This window comes from Ursus arctos, unplaced genomic scaffold, assembly GCF_023065955.2.
Source record: "Ursus arctos isolate Adak ecotype North America unplaced genomic scaffold, UrsArc2.0 scaffold_14, whole genome shotgun sequence".
NCBI classification, from domain to species: Eukaryota; Metazoa; Chordata; class Mammalia; order Carnivora; family Ursidae; genus Ursus; species Ursus arctos.
The window spans coordinates 30,884,327-30,904,638 of NW_026622808.1; the positions used below are offsets into that span (position 1 = coordinate 30,884,327).

General features: G+C 37.6%; 1 protein-coding gene across 5 annotated transcripts in view; it reads right to left on the bottom strand.

Annotated features, from left to right (window-relative positions):
• Window positions 1-20,312, bottom strand: part of SETD2 (SET domain containing 2, histone lysine methyltransferase) — a 121,854-nt gene that overhangs the window by 25,221 nt on the left and 76,321 nt on the right. For 3 of the 5 annotated variants that reach the window (XM_026500698.4, XM_057311689.1, XM_057311690.1), the window contains exons 13-15: window positions 13,759-13,807; window positions 10,734-10,917; window positions 4,252-4,921 (exon numbers count right to left, since the gene is read on the bottom strand). In XM_026500698.4, the coding sequence (XP_026356483.2) occupies window positions 4,252-4,921; window positions 10,734-10,917; window positions 13,759-13,807 (903 nt within the window). Of the gene's footprint in view, window positions 1-4,251; window positions 4,922-10,733; window positions 10,918-13,758; window positions 13,808-20,312 lie in introns of those variants that run through there. The other 2 variants (XM_057311691.1, XR_008959084.1) reach the window with 2 other exon arrangements.

Genomic DNA, 20,312 nt, shown 5'->3' on the forward strand with positions numbered 1-20,312 from the left:
GATACAAGAGGCAAGTTACTGTGCATGGAGGGGTTAATATATATGTGTTGGTAAATCCTATTCTGAGTAAAAACAGTTTCTGAGGGGGTACCTGGGTGGCTCAGTAGGTTAAGCGTCGGACTCTTGGTTTTGGCTCAGGTCATGATCTAATGGGTGGTGAGACCAAGCCCCCCATTGGGCTCTGTGCTCAGCAGGAAGTCTGATCGGGATTCTCTCCCTTTGCCCCTCCCCCCACTCATGCACACACACATGCACGTGCACTCTCTCAAATAAATCTTAAAAAAAAAAAAAGTTTCTGGGAGGCTGAAGAAGACAGTAAACATGTTATCTCCAGAGTGATCGGGAGGTTAAGCACCCAAATCTACAACAGAAAAATGCTAATATTTTGGAGGCTAAAAATTCCTTTGACCCTCAGTGAAACTTTGCTCCTGGAGAATTTGTCTGACAAGATCAGAGTTAGTAAGTAAGGCTCATCAATGGAGACACTTTAAAGGACCTGATTAATGTGAAATAAAGCTATGGTTTCTTTGGCATGAAGACTCTGGCTCCAAATGCTGGCTGTGCGCAAACTTCTGAACTGAAATGGCTTTATCTAGCTTCATCATTCCCTGTGGCTCCAGACAAATTTCACCTGTTTCTAAAATGCAAACATATATTTAAAGGATAATAATTTATCATCAGGAAAGAATGTAACACATACTGGAAAAAACTTCCAAAGGAAATGCCAAAAATATGTGAACAGTATCAGCCTTGCTAGACTTAAAAAAAAGTCACCCAAGATAGCAATAATCATTTAGAGGTATAGTATTTAAAACCCAGACTGTCAAAAAGAAAGAGAAAAATGAACATTCTTCGGGTTCTATAGAATCTATCCAAACCAGCTGACAATCACATGCCAATACCAAAACCAACAATAGCAATAAAAAGGGAAAACGGGTTTGCAGTCCCACTGCAGTTCGTATGAAAGATATACACACTTGCGAGACATAAATAGCATATGCCTATCAAGTTTCTCTACCTGCTGGGGGAAAATCTGTAGGAGACTGGCTCTCTCCTTCCAGAGATTTGAAATTACACAAAAGCTACTTTCTCAAACATAAACCCAATCTATAAATATCGTTAAAACGGGACTTCCCATGGAAATTACAAGAGAAATCTAAAAAGGCCTAAAATGTTATAGAAAGGAAAACATAATTATTCTGTCCCTACTTCTAGAGAGGGAAAAAAGTCATTATTACTTTATATCTAAGTCACTTCACTTTATAATGTGAAAAATTATAGTCCTTAGCACTGCATTTTTTGAGATGTGATTTAGTATGACTTTGTAAGAACAGGTCACAAAACCACTATAAATCATAAGGCCTCAGTTGAAATGGGGCTTTTATGTTTAATAAGCAATTATGGCAAAAAATGAAAGTCACCTTCTGATCACATCTGCTCCAAATGTCAAAGATACTGCATATGTACACACACACAAATCTGTATTATAACACTTCACATACTACCTTCACTGTCAAAGTTATAATATCTTGCAAACTCTCAGTGGCCCATGTCGGCACAGTCGATACTACGCTCGAACACAAACTTCAAGGCCTTCTCCTGGAGGTCAGATCTTTAGACCAGACACCAGATAGATGACCCTGACTAGGAGCATTTCACACCCCACTAATGTCAATACTCTCTCAGTATCATTAAGGTAACTGAGTAATAACTATAATTAAATCTTCAAGGTACATGGTGCTTTAAATCTATCATTATTAGTATCCATTACCTCATGCAAACCTCAATCACTCTGAGGCATTCAGCTCATTTCATAGATAAGAAAACTAAAACTGGAGAATATAAACTAAGCGCCTGTCTCCAAGACGTACATTAAATAATGGACAGGGGCTCAAAACACATACACACTAACAACATGTTCTATGTCCTCATCACCCAAAGCCCAGCATCATCTCTGATAACTAATCTTACAGAGAAGGAAAGGACAGTCTGGACCATCCAGCTCCATTTATCTACCACTCTAGCACATACGAAATAGATTAGGGAGCCAACAAATGACTCCTTGGAAGCAACAGAGTGGAAAACGGTAAGCAAGCAAAATTGTGATGCTTGAGTCTCAAGGCTGTGACTAAATCTTCTGCTCAGTGGGATGGAAAAAATAGACTCCATTTTATAAGAATGGCCAAATGACCAGTGACCTCTCTCCTTGGGAGTCTGCTAGGTATCCTCCCCTGCTGTTGCTTATGCTTTAAAACCCAGGTTAAGGACATACTTCAGGAATAGAAATGGGACAGAAGGAGACCATATTTCTTACATCTGATACACATTCTCAGGGGAAAAACTCAAAATGAATGGCTTGGTCCAAGAGAGAATATGGCAAGACAGCCGGAGAAGTCAGAATCTAAGAAATTTGTTTAAGACACTTAAAATATTCTGTAGGAGGCAAAATTAAAACATACAAAAAGAAAAACAATACTTAAAAAATTGATACCTGATGGCCAATAACACCCATTTTCTTTCTTTCTTTTTTTCTTAAAGATTTTTATTTATAAGGGGTGCCTAGGTGGCTCGGTTGGTTAAGCATCTGCCTTCGCCTCAGGTCATGATCCTAATGTCCTGGGATCAAGCCCCGAGTGGAGCTCCCTGATCAGTGGGGAGCCTGCTTCTCCCTCTCCCCACCCCTCGCTCATGCTCTCTCTCTCTCAAATAAATAAACAGAATCTTAAAAAAAAAAAAAAAAAGATTTTTATTTTTAAGTAACCTCCACACCCAACATGGGGCTTGAACTCACAACCCTGACATCAAGAGTCGCATGCTCTACCAAGTGAGCCAGCCAGGCACCTCAACACCCATTTTCTTACTAGCCTTATTTAGCACTATAACATTCATTTTAAGCCAAACATCAAAGAAAAAAAAAAATCTAAGAATGTTCAGTACAATGCTATTTATAATTACAAAAAGAACTTTCAAATGACTACCCTAGGAAAATAGATAAGCAATGATTTGATAAGCAAATGGGATATTATATAGCCATTAAAACACATACGTGTATGTATATTCACACATGCATATATAAAAATACAGAGTAATTTGGGAAAATGGTTAAGAATCATGTTAAGTAGAAACAATGGGATAGTTTCAAGTCTTCAAAATAACAAATACATAAAATATATAAGCATGTGTATAAAGAGATCATACAAAATGGAAGTAGTTAACAGAGTTAAAGTTTTAGGAATTAAAACTGGATACTTTGTCATGGGTTTACAAACTAAATTTTGATGCAGCTTCATCACAAAAATACTAACAGAAATAACATTATTGGTCAGTACTAAGCAACGTGCGCCGGAAGTATCCCTGCGAGTCTCCCCCATCCACAATAATTCACCTTTAAGGAGCAATGTGAGAGACGCAGGAAAGTGGTGAGGATGATGCTTTATATATTCTTCTTTTTTGCTTTTTTAAGCTTAAAATGTACTGCTGTATTCTACAGAAAAGAAGCCTGATTAAAAAAGCACAAAAATACACCTTGAAATATAAAATCAGTACACTCAGCTTTTAAATTTAACATTACTATTTCCTACCATAGTGATATCCTTAGGCTCAGTGCATCAGAGACACTCTGGCAAACTTCATGATGATAAACATGTAGGGGATAAAAAAATAATACACACTAGATCTAGGAAGAAGAAAAGGGTAAGCCATCTCCTGACTCAATGACCATGACAAAGGGTTCTCCCAATGTAGGGTTATAAAAGAATAAACTGTGTATTATTCACTGTCTATAAGCAAAAAGGAGAGGAGTATCGAAAAGCCTCTCTCTGATCACTTCCTTTGGGGGAAGTCAGCTGGAACATTGTAAGAAGCCCTACTGAGAGGTCCATGTGAAGACAGAAAATGGAGTTAACAACCATGTGAGTGAGCTTGAAAGTGAATCTTCCATCCTCTGCCTAACCTTCAGATGACTACAGCCCTGGTTAACAGCCAGACTGTAATTTCATGAAAGACTCTGAGCCCGAACCATCCATTACGACAAACGACTTCTGAATTCCTGACCCACAATAACTGTGAGATAGTAATTACTAGTTGTCTTAAGCTGCTGAATTCTGGTGTAATTTGTTACACAATAGTGGACAGATAATACATACACGATTGATATGTAAAAGTAATCAGTGGCAGGACTTCCCCTTCACATCAGATTTAACATTCCATAAACAGACCAAGACAGACAAGAGAGGTTCCAAAATTAGTTACCTGTACAATTGGTGGAGTTGTCTGTGAATAGGGTGATGTCACACCATAGACAGTTGGACAAGTCTGTCCTTGATAATATATGGTTGCTTGAGACTGTGCAGGAGAATACTGCTGCTGGACACTGACTGACTGTTGGTTTGAATCCCAAACACCATAATTCTGTCCTTGGACTGGGCCTGGGGCTGGCACTGGCAAGACAGTGACGCTAGAGTCTTGGTGTACCACACCATCACTTTGGGCCACATACTGTGAACTGGAAACTTCCACAGGGGCTGCCACGTGGGGCACCACTGGCACAGGTGGAGGGGCAGCAAGGGGTTCTGTAGAATGTCCCACCAAGGGCTGAGAATGATCGTAAGGAGCAGGAGAACACACAGGGTCCATGTTGGGTGTGGGAAGGAGCACCTTTCCAGCATTAGGGTTGCTGGGATCCACATAGGCCTGCATGGGATAACCTGGTGGGTAGCCAGCGAAGGGGTGATGAGGGGCACTGTAACCAAGAGAGTCATAGGGCAGTGGAGACGTCATTCCCAGGGTCTGCAACTGCTGCTGTTGTTTCTGAGCCTCCCGCTGAGCCACCTCTTGCTCAAACAACTTCCGACGCTCCTCTGTAGAAAGTTTATTGCGGTCTTTAATTCGTACTTTCTTTTTAGAAGTTGGTGTATCATATCTAGAAAGAAAATAGTAAGAGCATCACAAACGTTTTTCCAAATCAAGGACACAATCAAAGCATTAATAAAGGTTATGTCACTCAATACTAAACCACTAATCACACCAACTCCAATTTGGCATTGGTTAAAAATCAGTCAAAATTACTTAAGGAATCCTGCAGATAAAAGAGAATCCCAAGAAAACATTTAGATGAAAATAATAACTTTATCTTTATTCTCAGATTCTAGAACTTCAAATTAAAGATACATATAATATTCTAAACGGGTTCTTCTTTATAGTTGCATAGTCTTCTATACAGTTCTAGGTCTACAAACTCTGAAATTAAAACAAAATCCACGAATAAAAGCTACAGAATTTGATGTTTATCTGACCACATATATTTATGACAAATTCAACAAAGAGCAGTTAAGTGAAGGATGAGAATGCACACATAAAAGTATGGGGAGTTATATGCACCTCCTCTTCTCTGTGCAACACCAAATATAATATTTTACTGCTAAGCCTAATGCCCTGTGATGGTTTTGACAAGGCCTCCTGGAAACCATCAGCTTTTAACATTCACAAGAAGAGAACTGAGGGCTTAAAAGAGTTTGTTGTGAAGTTCTATGGAGTGAATCAAACTTTTGAGAAAGTACTCTTGGCAAAAGCTTAAAAACGACAACTAATTTCAAGAGGTTTCATTGCAAAGAAATATCTAAGAACAGCTTCACGGACATTTATCCAAATAACAAAAAACATACTGTCTAAAAAACTCTAAGCTGAAAATTTCCTTTAAAATGTGAATGGGATGGTAGTATCCTTAGTTGCCTGCCAGAAACAAATGCAAATAGTCTACAGAAGAAAGCACCTTAAATCCAGGCTTCAGTGAATTCCCACAGATCAAATTCTGAAGAACACGATGAGTTCATTAGAAAATAAAATTATACATATATCTATATAAACAAATGAGAGGAAGAAACCCACAAAAGCTACTGGTACTGGAATTATGCAATACATTAAATGTAAGAGACATTTAATATGTTTAATGAAATAAGAGGCTATGAAAAATATTACTAAGGAATGGGACCATAAAAAACTATCAGGTCGATCTGAAAAAGAACCCCACGAAACATCTAGAGAGGAAAACGAGTGGAAATTAAAACCAATTATCATATAAAATAGAGCATGCACATACCTGACAATCAACAATTCTACTCACATACCCAAGAGACCCTGTCGCACACGTACATCATGTACACCAAAATCAGATAACAGCACTACACATAATAGAAAAAGCATCACAACAAAATGTTACACACAGCAATGAGAGTGAATAAACTGACACAGAAAATTGTGGATAAATCTTAGCAATACAATAACAAGTGAAAACAAAGTACCCTCAAATTAAATGCAGAAGAGCAGACTTTTCATAAAGTTAAAAACTAATATATTATTTTAAAATATATATTAAAGGACATAAAATGGTATTTTAAAAAAGGAAAGCCAGGGTATAATGAACACAGGATGCAAGATGACGTCATCCCAAGTAGTAAAGGCAGGGGATAGTATAGAAAGAAGGGGCTTAGCTAGATTTATATGATGGTTAAGATGACAGCACAAAAGCATTATAATATATGGAGAAGTTGATGCACCAAAATGGTAAGTGTCATGAACCAAGAAATAATCCAACCTTCAATTCAATGTCCCTAAGATCCACAGTATGGTTAAGCAAGAGTTCAGATCTGAAGAGAATTAGTAACATAGAAAACGATCCTCAAATTCAAAAAGCTCAATGAATTTCAACCAGAGAAAAGAAAAAGAAATCCTCATATAAACATAGGGTAGTGATACTGCAGAACACCAAATACAAAGAGAGCATCTTAAAAGCAGACCAACAGAAAAGCCAGGTTACTTAAAGAACAATTAGACCAAGAAGTTTCACAAGAGAAATAAGGGAAGCCAGAAGACTAAAGAATAACAGCTTCAAAGCGTTGAGAAAAACTTTTATTTTTTTTATATTTATTTTTTTTTTAATTTTTTTTTTTTTAAGGATTTTATTTATTTATTTGACAGAGATAGAGACAGCCAGCGAGAGAGGGAACACAAGCAGGGGGAGTGTGAGAGGAAGAAGCAGGCTCATAGCAGAGGAGCCTGACGTGGGGCTCGATCCCACAACGCCGGGATCACGCCCTGAGCCGAAGGCAGACGCTTAACCGCTGTGCCACCCAGGCGACCCGAGAAAAACTTTTAACTCAGTAAAACTTCCTTTTAAAAATGAGAGTCCATGTTCACATAAAGACTCATACATATACAAGTCTTACACTTGTCATATTCACAACAGCCATCTGGAAACAATCCAAATGCCTATCAACTAATGATTTATAAACAAAGTCTGGTATACCTACCCAATGGACTACCACTCATTAATAAAAAGGAACTACTGAGACAGATAATAACATGAATGGATCTCGAATGCAATCTGCTAAGTGGAAGACACATCAAATGCTATCTAGAGTATGATGCCATATATACACGACAGTCTGGAAAAGACAAAACCAGAGGGTCAGAGAGCAGAGCAGTGGCTGGCGGCCAGGAACTAGGGGTAGGAGAAGGGGACCACCTACAACGAGCTCAAGAGAATTCTCTAAGATGACAGAAATGTCTATATGATGACTGTGGGTGGTTACCTAACTGCAGGCATTTAAGTAAGTAAGACAAGTAAGTGTAAGACAAAACACATTGAATATTTCTGTAAATAATTTATATCTACTCATTAAATAAAGCTGATTTTTAAAACTGAGGGTGAGCAATGCAAACAAAGAAGATATTTTAGACAAAAACTGAAAAAATAAGATGAACAAAAAGTCACTAATATAATCTTTTAAAGAAAGGTCTGAGGAGAAAGAGGAGAACAAAGAAACTGATAAATGTAAAAAAATTAGTAAGCCAGTTTGTGTACATACAAAAAACTGACAATAACTGACGGGAAGAAGGAGCAACAAGAAATTATAACACTGGACAATAACAGCATATAAATTGGGAAGGCTGAATGATCAGAGTATCCTAAAGTACTAATATTGTTCAGGACATTGATTAGCTTTAGATTTTACTTAAGTGAAACAACAGGTTAAAGAAATGCCACAAAGAATTAAAAAAAAAAATCAGCCATAAAGCTATTTATCTATCAGACACAGAAAAGCTGAAAGTAAAAGGAAGGAAAAAATACATATTGGTTATACCCTACCAACAGGAAGATAGCATACTTCTATTACCATCAAATGAAACAGACTCTAAAGCAAGTTCAATAAAATTGAAGAACTGGTATAATACAAACCGATTAATGGCAATTAAATTTGAAATTTAACAAAAATTTAAATATTGCAAACCATAACAGTATCTAGAACTAGATTATTATAAAACTGCACTATCAAAAGAGTAGTTCAAATAGTACTTATGGAGAAATTTAAATTCTTTTTTTTTTTTTTTTCTTAAAGATTTTATTTATTTATTTGACAGAGAGACAGCCAGAGAGAGAGGAAACACAACAGGGGGAGCGGGAGAGGAAGAAGCAGGCTCCCAGCGGAGGAGCCTGATGTGGGACTCGATCCTGGAACGCCGGGATCACGCCCTGAGCCGAAGGCAGACGCCTAACGACTACGCTACCCAGGTGCCCCGAGAAATTTAAATTCTTAAACACTTTACTTTGAAGAGAAAAATGCTGAAATTTAATGAGCTAAAAATCCCAATTATTCCAATTAAAAATTGAAAAAGTATATACAATAACCCCAAAAAAGTGGAAGAAAATAAAACATGACTAGAAACCAATTACCAAAATAAAAAAATACTGTTATTCTGTGATTTATACTGGAGGTACTTCTAGCAAAATAGCAAGAGCAAGGCAAAAGGACTAGAAAGGAAAAACAAAAATTTACACGATGGGGACTACTGACAAAGACAAAAAAAAAGGGGGGGGGCAAAACCCCCTATACTTTTGAAATATCAGTGAGAGTTCTATATGGTCACCAAACACAAGATCGATATACAAAAGTCAACTGCATACTACACACCAGCAACAAGCTGAAAATATAACAAAAAATTAAGGTCCTCAGAAATGAATATACCAAGATACCTAAGTCTTTCTGGAGGAAACTATAAACAAGGAGATTAATGAAAAAATATTTAAAATATTAAAGAAGACCTAACTAGAACAGAGCATATCCGAATACTCAATTTGAATATAGGAACAGGAATACTCAAAACTATAAAGATGGCAAGTCTCCTCAGAATCATCTTGGTGGGAGGGGAGGTAGGGGTAGGTGGAGAGGGGGTAGAGGGAGTAGGAGAAATCTGAAAAGTAGATCTTAAGGAGAACAAGTCTCAGAAAAGAAATGACATCCCAGGAGATCAAATAGGGGTTTGCCCTACTTGCTATCAAGACTTAATATGAGATCCAAAACAGATCCTCCCACATAAAAAACTTATTAGAAAGAGACAGTGCTGCAATCAAGGAGAAAGGATGGGCTTTCAAGTAAATGGTGCAGAGACAATTGGGTATCCACTTAGAAAAAAATGAAACCATATCTCTACCTCACAACATATACAAAAATTAATTCCCAATAAATTAAGCACAAGAAAAGAAAGGAAAGGAAAGGAAAGGAAAGGAAAAGAAAGAAAAAAGAAAAGAAAAGAAAAGAAAAGAAAAGAAAAGAAAAGAAAAGAAAAGAAGAGGTATCATCACCTCAATGATAGGGAAGAATTTCTTAAAACACAGCACTAACCACGAAGGAAACATACATGTGATATATTCAACTACACCATAATTAATAAATTCTATATATCAAAAGACACGAGAGCTAAAATACAAGCCACAAACTGGGAAAAAAATACTTGCAAAAATTATTACCCAAGCAGAATTATATTTAGAATATAAAGAATCCCTAAAAAATAAATCCTAAACTCCAAAAGATAAATACTAAATGAACAGCACCTATAAAAAGACACTTCACAGAAAAGGAAACAGGAATGGCCAATCAATATATGACAAGATGGTCAATCTACTTAGCAATTAGGGTAATGCAAATTAAAATCATGATGAATATACTATTTCAAACCCTGACAATCCCAAATTAAAAATTTTGGCAATTGCACTATATGACTGTAATCAAAAAATAAATTTTATTTTTACAAGATTTATTTATTTGTTTGAGGGGGGAGCACATGAGTGGGGGGAGGGGCAGAGGGAGAGGGAGAAGCAGACTCCCTGCTGAGTAGGGTTAGGGTTAGGGTTAGGGACTCGATCCCAGGACCCTGGAACCATGACCTGAGCTGAAAGCAGACGCTTAACCAACTGAGCCACCCAGGCACCCCCCAAAATAAATTTAACTTTAAAAAAACTTCTCTGGAATAAATGTTTTCTAGTACCCAGTGGGTCATCATGTGGCTTGTTTTTCTACAAGCATGACAAAGACAGCCTCTGACATAGGGATCAATCAGCATTTTGACTGGTATGGCACAAGATTCACTAGAAAACAAAGTTCTGGCTTTTGAAGATTTACCATTATCTTTGAAGAGTTATTTCCCACCAATCTCCACTCCCCTTTAAAGAACAAATCTTTGGCTTCTCAAATAGCATTTAAATGTTATCAAGTAGAAACCTAGTCTTCACTGTCAAAAAAGATTCTACCTCAATATTTATCAGTTAAGTTTTATACTCACTGATTATCAAGAAAATATATTTACTCCAAAACCCCTTGGTGCCCAAAATCAGAAGTATTGACTTGGGAACTTTTTGACTGGCTCAGAAAAGAGAGTAACTCACACAGGCCACTTACCTGTCATCTGGCCTTTTTGTTCCCCGCTCATAGGCAGAAGAAGGTGGTGAGAGAGAGCCCCTTCGTTTCCTTTTCTCTTTATTTTGAGTTTGCTTGTCTGGGTCTCTCTCTCTTGACCTGTTAGGAGTCTTTGGGGCAGCTGTTTGATCTCTGAAGCCAACAGCATCCCTTCCTCGTTCAGTTACTAAGGGAAAAGGGTTTTTAAAAATTTACTTGGCAGACTCTTCTCCATCATGATAGCATGTCAACTGTATAATACAATTTCTATCCAACAAATGGGTCTATGGACTCCTCCCTCACAGGCCCATCTGGAATTTGGATGAGACACAAGGTGTTGTGTGTGCACACAATCTACTTCCTGAAAGTCTCTGCCATGAATTTTCTTTTCCACCTTCCCCAAACTCTCAGTCCAAGCCTTCAACGTTTCTAACAAGTTCTGTGGAACACACGCATGCAAAATGTTCCCATTACCTTTAACAAAGCAGTCTGCTTGTAGTTCAAAATGTAAAAGCCTTCTACTGGCCCTGTAACTCTGCACATTTACAGTTTATAGAAGAGCAGTCTGGCATGCTAAGCATAAAAACCTCAAAGGGAAAAAGTCTCTTCAATAAAAAAAAAGGGGGGGGATTAGACAATTTTTTTTAACAACTACCATTTCAAAAAAAAACAAAAAACATTACAAACACAGGATGACGATAGGTGATAACTCAGCAAGTTATCAAAGCCAGAGAGCTACATCTTCAAAAAAAGAATGCCATTTTCCTACTGAAAGATAATACTACTAACCTTTTCTACTCAGCTTCTTTACCTAGAATGGTCCTCACTCAATTCCACTGTCACTGCTCCCAAAAGCTGTGCTAGGTATTACTTTTCACTGACCACACCTCCTACTTTCTCATCCCCCTAAGAAGTCTAGATCCCACAACTGAATATTTTAATATAAATTAATTGGTACTACATGCTGCTGCTTTGTTAGCACTGCTACCCTGATTAATCAGATAGCCCTCTTCTTCTTAAGAGAATTTCTTATAAAATATCTCTCATAGCACAAAGCAGATTCACAATAAACATGAACAATTTTTCTTTTTCTCACCTCAGAAAAACATCCTATTACTTGTTTTCTTCCCTAGAGTCAGGGTTAGGTTTACATATGCCATTCTTGTAGTTCTCCTGTTGGTGGGCTCAAAACTCCATTTATTTGCAAAAACGGTTAATCAATGGCCATGTATGAGCATTTGTCAGTGAGAACAGAACTCATCTCTACCACACACTAGTAGAAAATGCTATACAATTAAAACAACTGTTCAGCTCACAGGGTATCGGAGCACAACACCCTTTTGTGAAGTACTACTATCTAGTTTTATCTGGGTCGGCCCATGACTACTCTATTTCCTTCTTAAAACAAGGTTCTTTGTGCTGGTATTAACTTCCTTAAAATGTAGCTATTTCTTCACTATATCCTGGTAAAGTAAGAAAAGGAATCATACTAACAGTTCATATTCTGACTCTGCGTCTTAGAATATGTGAGGTAGAGAAGTAGTTTCATTTATTCTGGCTGATTATTTTCATATTATAAAATGAAAGTAAAGCTAGACTACATATTTCCCAAAATATTTAACAGTGCTTAGGAATTTTAAAAGTTCTGAGCTCTTTAATTGCTTGACATTGAGGGGTAACACAGAAGCCAGGCTTTAATTATAACTATTTCTTATAAAAAGCCTGAGACTGATGGGGGGGGGGGGCGCGTATGTGCAGGAGAGACTAAAGTCGGCACACAAAAGGGGCTTCCTGAAAAGACTATAGTCATCCATTATAGACAATTTTCAGAAGGCATCTCTCAGAGGGCACACCAGACTAGGTATCTGCAAAATATTGGGGGGAAACCCTCATAGATATTTAAGTTTTGCCCATCTTGCTAATGATTTCAACTCACTGAACCCAAGGAAGCTAGGCTCTGATGGCCAAGTTTACAGTGCCACTGGTTTTGCCAACCAGCACTCCTCAACCCTGCCTTTTTCTTATGGGAGAAATTCTCTGTAGCCGTAAATAGGATGTTTGGCTTTGAAGAAACTAAACCAATAGAGTTAAAAATATCCAAAACAAAAATAAAACCCCAACAACGATGCAAGGTACACCTCACACAGCTTTAACCTATAAGATTATTTAACCAATAAGATTTAAGATTATAAAAAGCTCTTCATGCCAAAAATAGAGAAAAAGACCAAAAACAAAACAAAACAAAAAAGAAACAAAAAGGATAAAAACCCAAAAATATGATCACACTGGCTCCTTCCCTCTATTTATGTTGGGTCAATACTGGAGGGCTCAAGAGATCGACAATAGCCACGATATTTGATCTACTGCTTTCATCTTTAAAGAAGCATATTGGAAAATAACCAAGCGGTAAAACCTAGAAACCAGACTACCATAGCCTACCTGTTATCTTTTCTGTAATAATGATTCTTTTTCCTTTTTCCCCCCAAGATTTTTAAGTAATCTCTACACCCAATGTGGGGCTCGAACCTACAACCCTGAAATCAAGAGTCATCTGTTCTACCGACCTAGCCTGTCAGGCACCCCGGTAATAATGATTCTTAACCTTGTAAGGGATCACTGACTTCCTGAGAATCTGATGAAAGTTCTGAATTTTCCCCAGAAAAATTAATGTAAATAAAGGATTTTGCATATAAACATCTATAGGTAAAGACTTACACAAACATTTAGAAATACAGGTTTAACAATGCCTGCTCTAGAGAACAAATAAATGGAAGAAAAGCTACTAAAAGCCACGACTTCAAGGAAAGCAACAACACAGGCAGTGAAAAGGGACATCCCCTGTGGCAAAAATTCATTAAGAAAGAATAAAAAGGCAAGTTTCCAAACGTCTATACCAAATATTTCATTTACCTAATTATACACTGTCCAGTTTCAAAAACAAAATAGCTAAAGTTCTTTCATTTACCTCTGCATATTTCCAAAAGAGTATTTGTAAAGCCATATACACAGAGTACCTCTGAATACCTACTTGTGTTCTCCTTTTCAGTTTGACTTTTCTTTGGAATTCGATATACCTCCTGCAAAAATAAACCAAGAGAAGGGTTATTAGTATGGAGTGGAAGTGGTGATTGTGTTGAAGCTGACCGAATTCACATGGCGACAAAGAAACAGGAACAGGCTAGTATTTAATTATTCTCCAAAATTTGACTTACATCTAGCTTTAAGTAAAAATAGATGCTGGTCCCTTAAAAACAAGTAAAAATTTGTAGCATATAAGCTACACATATACACATACACACACACACATTTATTATGTATATGTATGTTTCATTTTGTTTTTTAAACATCTACCAAGAGGTTTGCATGATCTCATTAGCCAAGTAGCAGACTAAGTAACTGGGACTTTATATTTCTGGCAGGAACATACTTTCTGATAATCTTCATTTTCATATGCTTTCTGCATATATAATGAAGTCATCTATAGTTTCTTTACTGAGAGTATTCATAAGAACAATTCTAACCGCCCACTTGCCATCCCTATTTAAGGGAAGAAGGGTTAGTAATTACTTAGCTACATAAAAACACCTCAGAAAAACTGTATAAAACCGTATGTGTAAAGACAATGCCTGTTGTTCAGATTTTTCTATAAATGCAAAACCAACGTGACTAATGGCCAAATGTAATATTTCCTTTCATACTGTTATTTTAAAAAAGATAAGCATTAGATCATTGGTGCTCTTGAAACAGCATCTAATAGTGTACCAAAATTGTTCTTGACAAATGTAAGCTATGTTTTTAAGCCCTGAATACCTTTTCTTGATGTAGGAATCTAAGGCTTAGAACATGTTATGTCCCCTGACAATCCCTTGCTGTTCTAGTCATCAAGTAGCTCAACATTTCCTTATCCAGTCACCTTGGTTTAAGTGGGCGAATGGCAAATCCACACATTCTCAATGGTATATCACATGATACTCTCCCTTTAGAGTAATCTCTTAATATTGACCATATCTATATGATTTGGTAACTCCATTTTTTTTTTTTAGCAATTACACTCCAAGAAAATCAAAGAACTCCTCTTTCCACATGATTATTGGTTCTAGCATATTTGTGGAAAGTAAGAAATAATCCACATGCCATACAACTGAGGCAGGGTCAAAATTTAATATTCAGTTACAATTAAAGATAATAAATATGGACCACACAGATCCTGGGCAATCTATATGAATGTAGATTTTTTAGAAAAAAACCTTCAATACTCCACGCATGTTGATAAATTACCTAGTAAAGATGATGATTGTCATGATTAGATGTGTACTTATCCTGTGTGCCAGGTTATCATATTAAGCATTTCAAATGCATTACTTTTTTTGAGCTTCAAAACACCTCTATGAGGTAAGTACTATCATCTCCATTTTACAAATGAGAAAACCTACTTAAAAAACCTAGCAACCTGACCAAGGTTACAATGCTATCAGACAGCATGACTCCACAGCAATTTTATCTTCTGTACTAGATGATACAGGATATGGTAACAGTCAGCATTATCTGGGAAGGAATACCACTTTAGGAACTTAAGCATAAATGCAAGTGGCATCCTCTATTCCCCCAAGCCCTCTTTCCTATGTAGGACTTCCACTAGAGCTGTGATTCTCCACTCTGGCTGCACAATTAGACCACTCCAGGAAACTTTCATAGAAATACTGTGCCAGACAAATAAAATCTAAAATTCTGGGCATGAGTCCCAGGCATCTGTATTTTTTTTTTTTTTTTAAGCTCTCCACACGATTCTGATGCCTACATGTAGAAGTTTGAGAACCGCTGAACTACTAGCTTCTCTTAGCAGCCTTCACTCATTCCTCCTCACAAGGGAGAATCTGAGAGAACAAACTGTGTATGCCTGTCCTCAGCTCAAAGCCACCTCAGGGTGGCTCCTCAGAGGAATGTCTGGAGTTGTCTAGCTGTCAGTGTCTAGCTGTGGGTAATAGTGGATCAGGGATAGATACAGTAAAGACAAAGCTGACACTCTTAGCTCTGACTCCTCTGTCCACCCCCCAGGGGGTTACCAAACTTGGGGGAAAAGTAAGAATGCCACTTATCAGCACCTACCCACACGGTAAGAAAAAACAAGTATTCTATAAATTTTTAAAGGCTTGAAAATGACTGCTGCATTTGGTACTCTGTAAATCTAGGCACTCCCAAAAGGTAACATGTTCATTCATAAAGGGTGCTTAGAACATACAGATAATGCATGTCTGTGTTAACTAAGGATTACACAATTTTTACCTGTTCAGTTTCTTTTGCCTAAGGTCGGGCATTGCAAGTGTTCATTACAAGCATTTATACTAATTTATCACACAGATCTCAAGTTAGGACCCATTCTATGGTGGCAATGACCATACCAGAGGAAATGTTTCTCAAAAATATATTCTTAACTCCACCAAAAGTTTAGAGCAACTGGGGGCTACTGGGTGGCTCAGTCAAAAGTATCTAACTTTTGATTTCGGCTCAGGTCACGATCTCAGGGTTGTGGGATCATGGAGTCTGCCTGAGATTCTCTCTCTCCCTCTACTCCTCCCCCACCCCCCCAAAAAACAAACAAAAAAGCTTAGAGCAAATGCTAAGTAGAAAATGTATCCCGATGTTCACAAAATGGATAATTATTACTGACTTGTGACCAAGAGCTACTGACTTTTACTCTGTGCCTAATACTATGGGGAACAATCTCCATCGACATGCACCCAAGTACTTAGGAGATACTAACTCGATCCTCCTCTTCATATAGTTAAAGCTGTGTATAAAATTTAACTGGAAACTCAAATTATCTACTTGGAGGCCCTGAATTTTTCCAAGGTCTCACAATAATGCAACCTGACGGAAGTAGTCATGTGAAGATTACTATAATATTTCTTAAAATCATTCTATCTTGTGGATAAATAGCAATAAGGTTAGCTTACATGATATGGAACACTGGAATAATGTCACACACCTGCAGGCCATTCCAGAAAAATGTTTATCTGAGTTGGCTTCATTCACATTAACCCTCCATGTGAAATCACTTTCCTCTGTTAAAAATTCTACTCAAGAGACTGGCATGTTGAGAAACCACACTCATTTGTCAGTCAGGAGGTCTGGGTTTGGGGACTATCCCTGCCCTCAGAGGGGCCTAAAAGAATCTGGTTTCCCACTCCACCTAACACTCTTTACCCATCACCCTGTTTTACTTCTTTGGTGTCTAGGTGCTGCTCCTAACTAACACACACTCACATGCACTCAAAGCTATAATTCTTATTTTTTTAAGTGATTTTTTTTCTAGTTGTTCCAGCATAATATCTTTTTTTTAATAAATTTTTTTATTATGTTAGTCACCATACAGCACATCCCAAGTTTTTGATGTAAAGTTCCATGATTTATTACTTGCATATAACACCCAGTGCACCATGCAATACGTGCCCTCCTTAATACCCATCACCAGCCTATCCCGATCCCCCACCCCCTTCCCCTTAAGTAATTTTTAAATAAGATTTTATTTATTTATTTGTCAGAGAGAGAGAGCACACGCACAACCAAGAGCAAGGGGAGTGGCAGGCAGAGGCAGGGGGAGAAGCAGGCTCCCTGCCGAGCAAGGAACCCTATGTGGGACTCGATCCCAGCACTCTGGGATCATGACCCGAGCTGAAGGCAGATGCTCAACTGACTTAGCCACCCAGGTGTCCCTCAAAGCTACAATTCTTAAGGGCCAAGACTGTCTTACTCTTTGCTATATCTCTAGCACCAAGAAGATGCCTGTCACATAGGCAACACTCAACTACTTGTTGAACAGACCAATAAGAGAAATTTTCATAATTTGCAGACATTACCACACAGTGCTAAATAACTTCAAAATATCACACAGCTCATTTTTTTAAAAATCACTAAATCTATTCCTTCATTCTCTTTTATCCCTGGTAAGAATGCTGTTTACAGGCCTCACATATAACCACAAATGTATTTGTGGGGTTGTATTTCCAGGGTCAGATTAATAAGTGTGCCTCTGCAACATTTTGAGCACTTATCAATGCTTAGAACACCCCACCCTTGGTCAATTAATCATTCCTCTTCAAAGGTTCAAAATCAATCTTCAGAAATTGTTTGATAAACAATGAATCACCGATAAGCTCATGCACAAGCAATGCATCCAACAGCCCTTTATGAAAGTACGTAAATATGTGTGGAGTTGTTTTTAATTTGTAGACACAAAGACAGCATGAGTTCTCTAATGGCTATTTGTGGAAATATGGTATGCTCATCTATAGAACAAGTATTTAGGTAGAAACTAGGTGTTAAAAGCACATATCAAGGGTCTCCTATTTTTAAAGGACACTGGAGATACGTAGTAGCAGCCACCATGAAGTTCACAGGCTAACGACTGTGGCTGACGATTCTTACTGTGTGCCATGTCCTTTAACTGCACTCTCATATACTCTTACTCTGCTATGAGAAGTACCTTTGCTGTATCTACAGTACATAGCAAACAGGCTCAGAGAGGTCAAATAACTATGCTAGGGTCATATGGTGCTGCAGTGAGTTATATATCGAACCCAGGATCTAAGCCTAGATTTGTCTCGGTCCAAAGCATACACTTTTAACCACTACTACCACCTCCTGAGCACTCAAGGAAAAGAGAAAGTAAACATACAATATCTTATACTAAAACTGGCCTTAGGAGAAAAGACTGGAAAAATCATCCTGAAGGAAATAAACATTTGAATTATATTGAAGGATGACTAGAAGTGGAACACAGAAGAAAGAGGGTGAAGATAAAAACATGGTAGACTGAACACGTGTTTATTCCAACTCCATCCTGAAGTCCTATAAAATGACAGTGAAAGAACAAAAAAGGTATAAACCCATCTGTATTATCTTTTCTTTCTAAGAAATGAGTACTGAATGTATGTGTACACTTAAGTTTCTTCTATTCCATGCATTCTCTTTCATGTTCTTTCATTTGAGGATTCACAAACAAACAAACAAAAAAAACTGTATCCATGAAATTAGATGCTCTTTAAAAAAAAGATAGCAAAGGGGTGCCTGGGTGGCTCAGTCATTGCGTGTCTGCCTTCAGCTCAGGTCATGGTCCCCTAGGGTCCTGGGATAGGGCCTCACATTGGGCTCCCTGCTTGGCGAGGAGCCTGCTTCTCCCTCTCCCGCTCCCCCTGCTTGTGTTCCCTCTCTGTCTCTCTCCCTCTGTCAGGTGAATAAATGAAATCTTTAAAAAGAGAGAGAGAGAGCAAAAATAAGAATAAATAAGAATTATGATAGAAAAAAGAGCTGAATGTCACCCAGAAAGCAGAACAAAAAGTCAAGAAAGAAAATGGAAGATCAAAAAATAAAATCAGGGGTAAGTGCTAGATGACTTACATCTAATAGCAGGTATGCTAGAAAGCAAGGAGAGAGAAAACGAAGTATAAAAAAGAAAAAATGAAAAAGAAAATTTTTTAGAACTTAAAGACATGAGTCACCAGATGGAGTCAGAGCACCTACAAAGGAATCAAAAAGGCATCAGACTTCAATAGACAGCAACACTGTCTAGAAAAATAAGCTAGAAAAATGATACGATGTCTTGAACATTTTAAAGAAAAATTTATTCCCAAATGATAATTATATGATCTGCCAAACAAGCAAGAATAAAATAAAGGCATTTTTCAGATCTATAGGGTCTCAAGATTTTATCTACCAGAAGAGAATGTTGAAAACCAAGACTGGAGGATCTAAAATTCAAGCTCCTCAATTCTGTGTCATGCATTTCATAAATCATCTACAGTATAAATAGTGCCATACTAGATACTTAAAAAAAAAAAAAAAACTATTCCTGAGAGAGCAATGGAAAAACACTGGCAAGTTAATGTAAATCAATTACTTAGCATTTAGAACATGACACAGACATATACATATTTGCATATAAATTCAACAACTGGGTATTCAATAATATAGATCAGTTACCCAAGCTCTACTTTTTCCGCAAATAACTAGGAAGTGGTGGCTACTTAAAATAACACCTGCAAAAGATCTAAAGATGTCATTCAAATCTGTCATAATTTGGAAAAAAAAACTATCTTCCAACAATACTATCCCTAACAGAAAATCTTAGTTATCTAGAAACTGCATTTTTAGAGTGACTGCTACAATTAGCAATAGCAATTTTTTTAAAAGATTTGAGAGAGTGTGTGCACAGACAGGCTTACACACCTGAGCAGGGGGAGGGGGGAAGAGGAAGGGCAGAGGGAGAGGGAGAGGGACAAGTAGACTCTGCACTAGGCTAGAAGCCCAACACAGGGGCTCGATCCCACCACCCTACCCCGAGACCATGACCCAAGCCGAAATCAAGAGTCTGATGCCCAACTGAATGAGCCACCCAGGCACCCTAAGCAATTTTTTAATTAAAAAAAAAAAAAAAGAGAGACAGAGAGATGGATGTTTTGAATATGGGTTACTAAGAAAATGATGCTATTAATAAAAATGTACATCAGAGAATGATGAACCAGTTTGTAAGAGATTATGAACTTGTGTCTGAAAGGCAAGTGGAAGAGTCAACAGAAAGCTGAA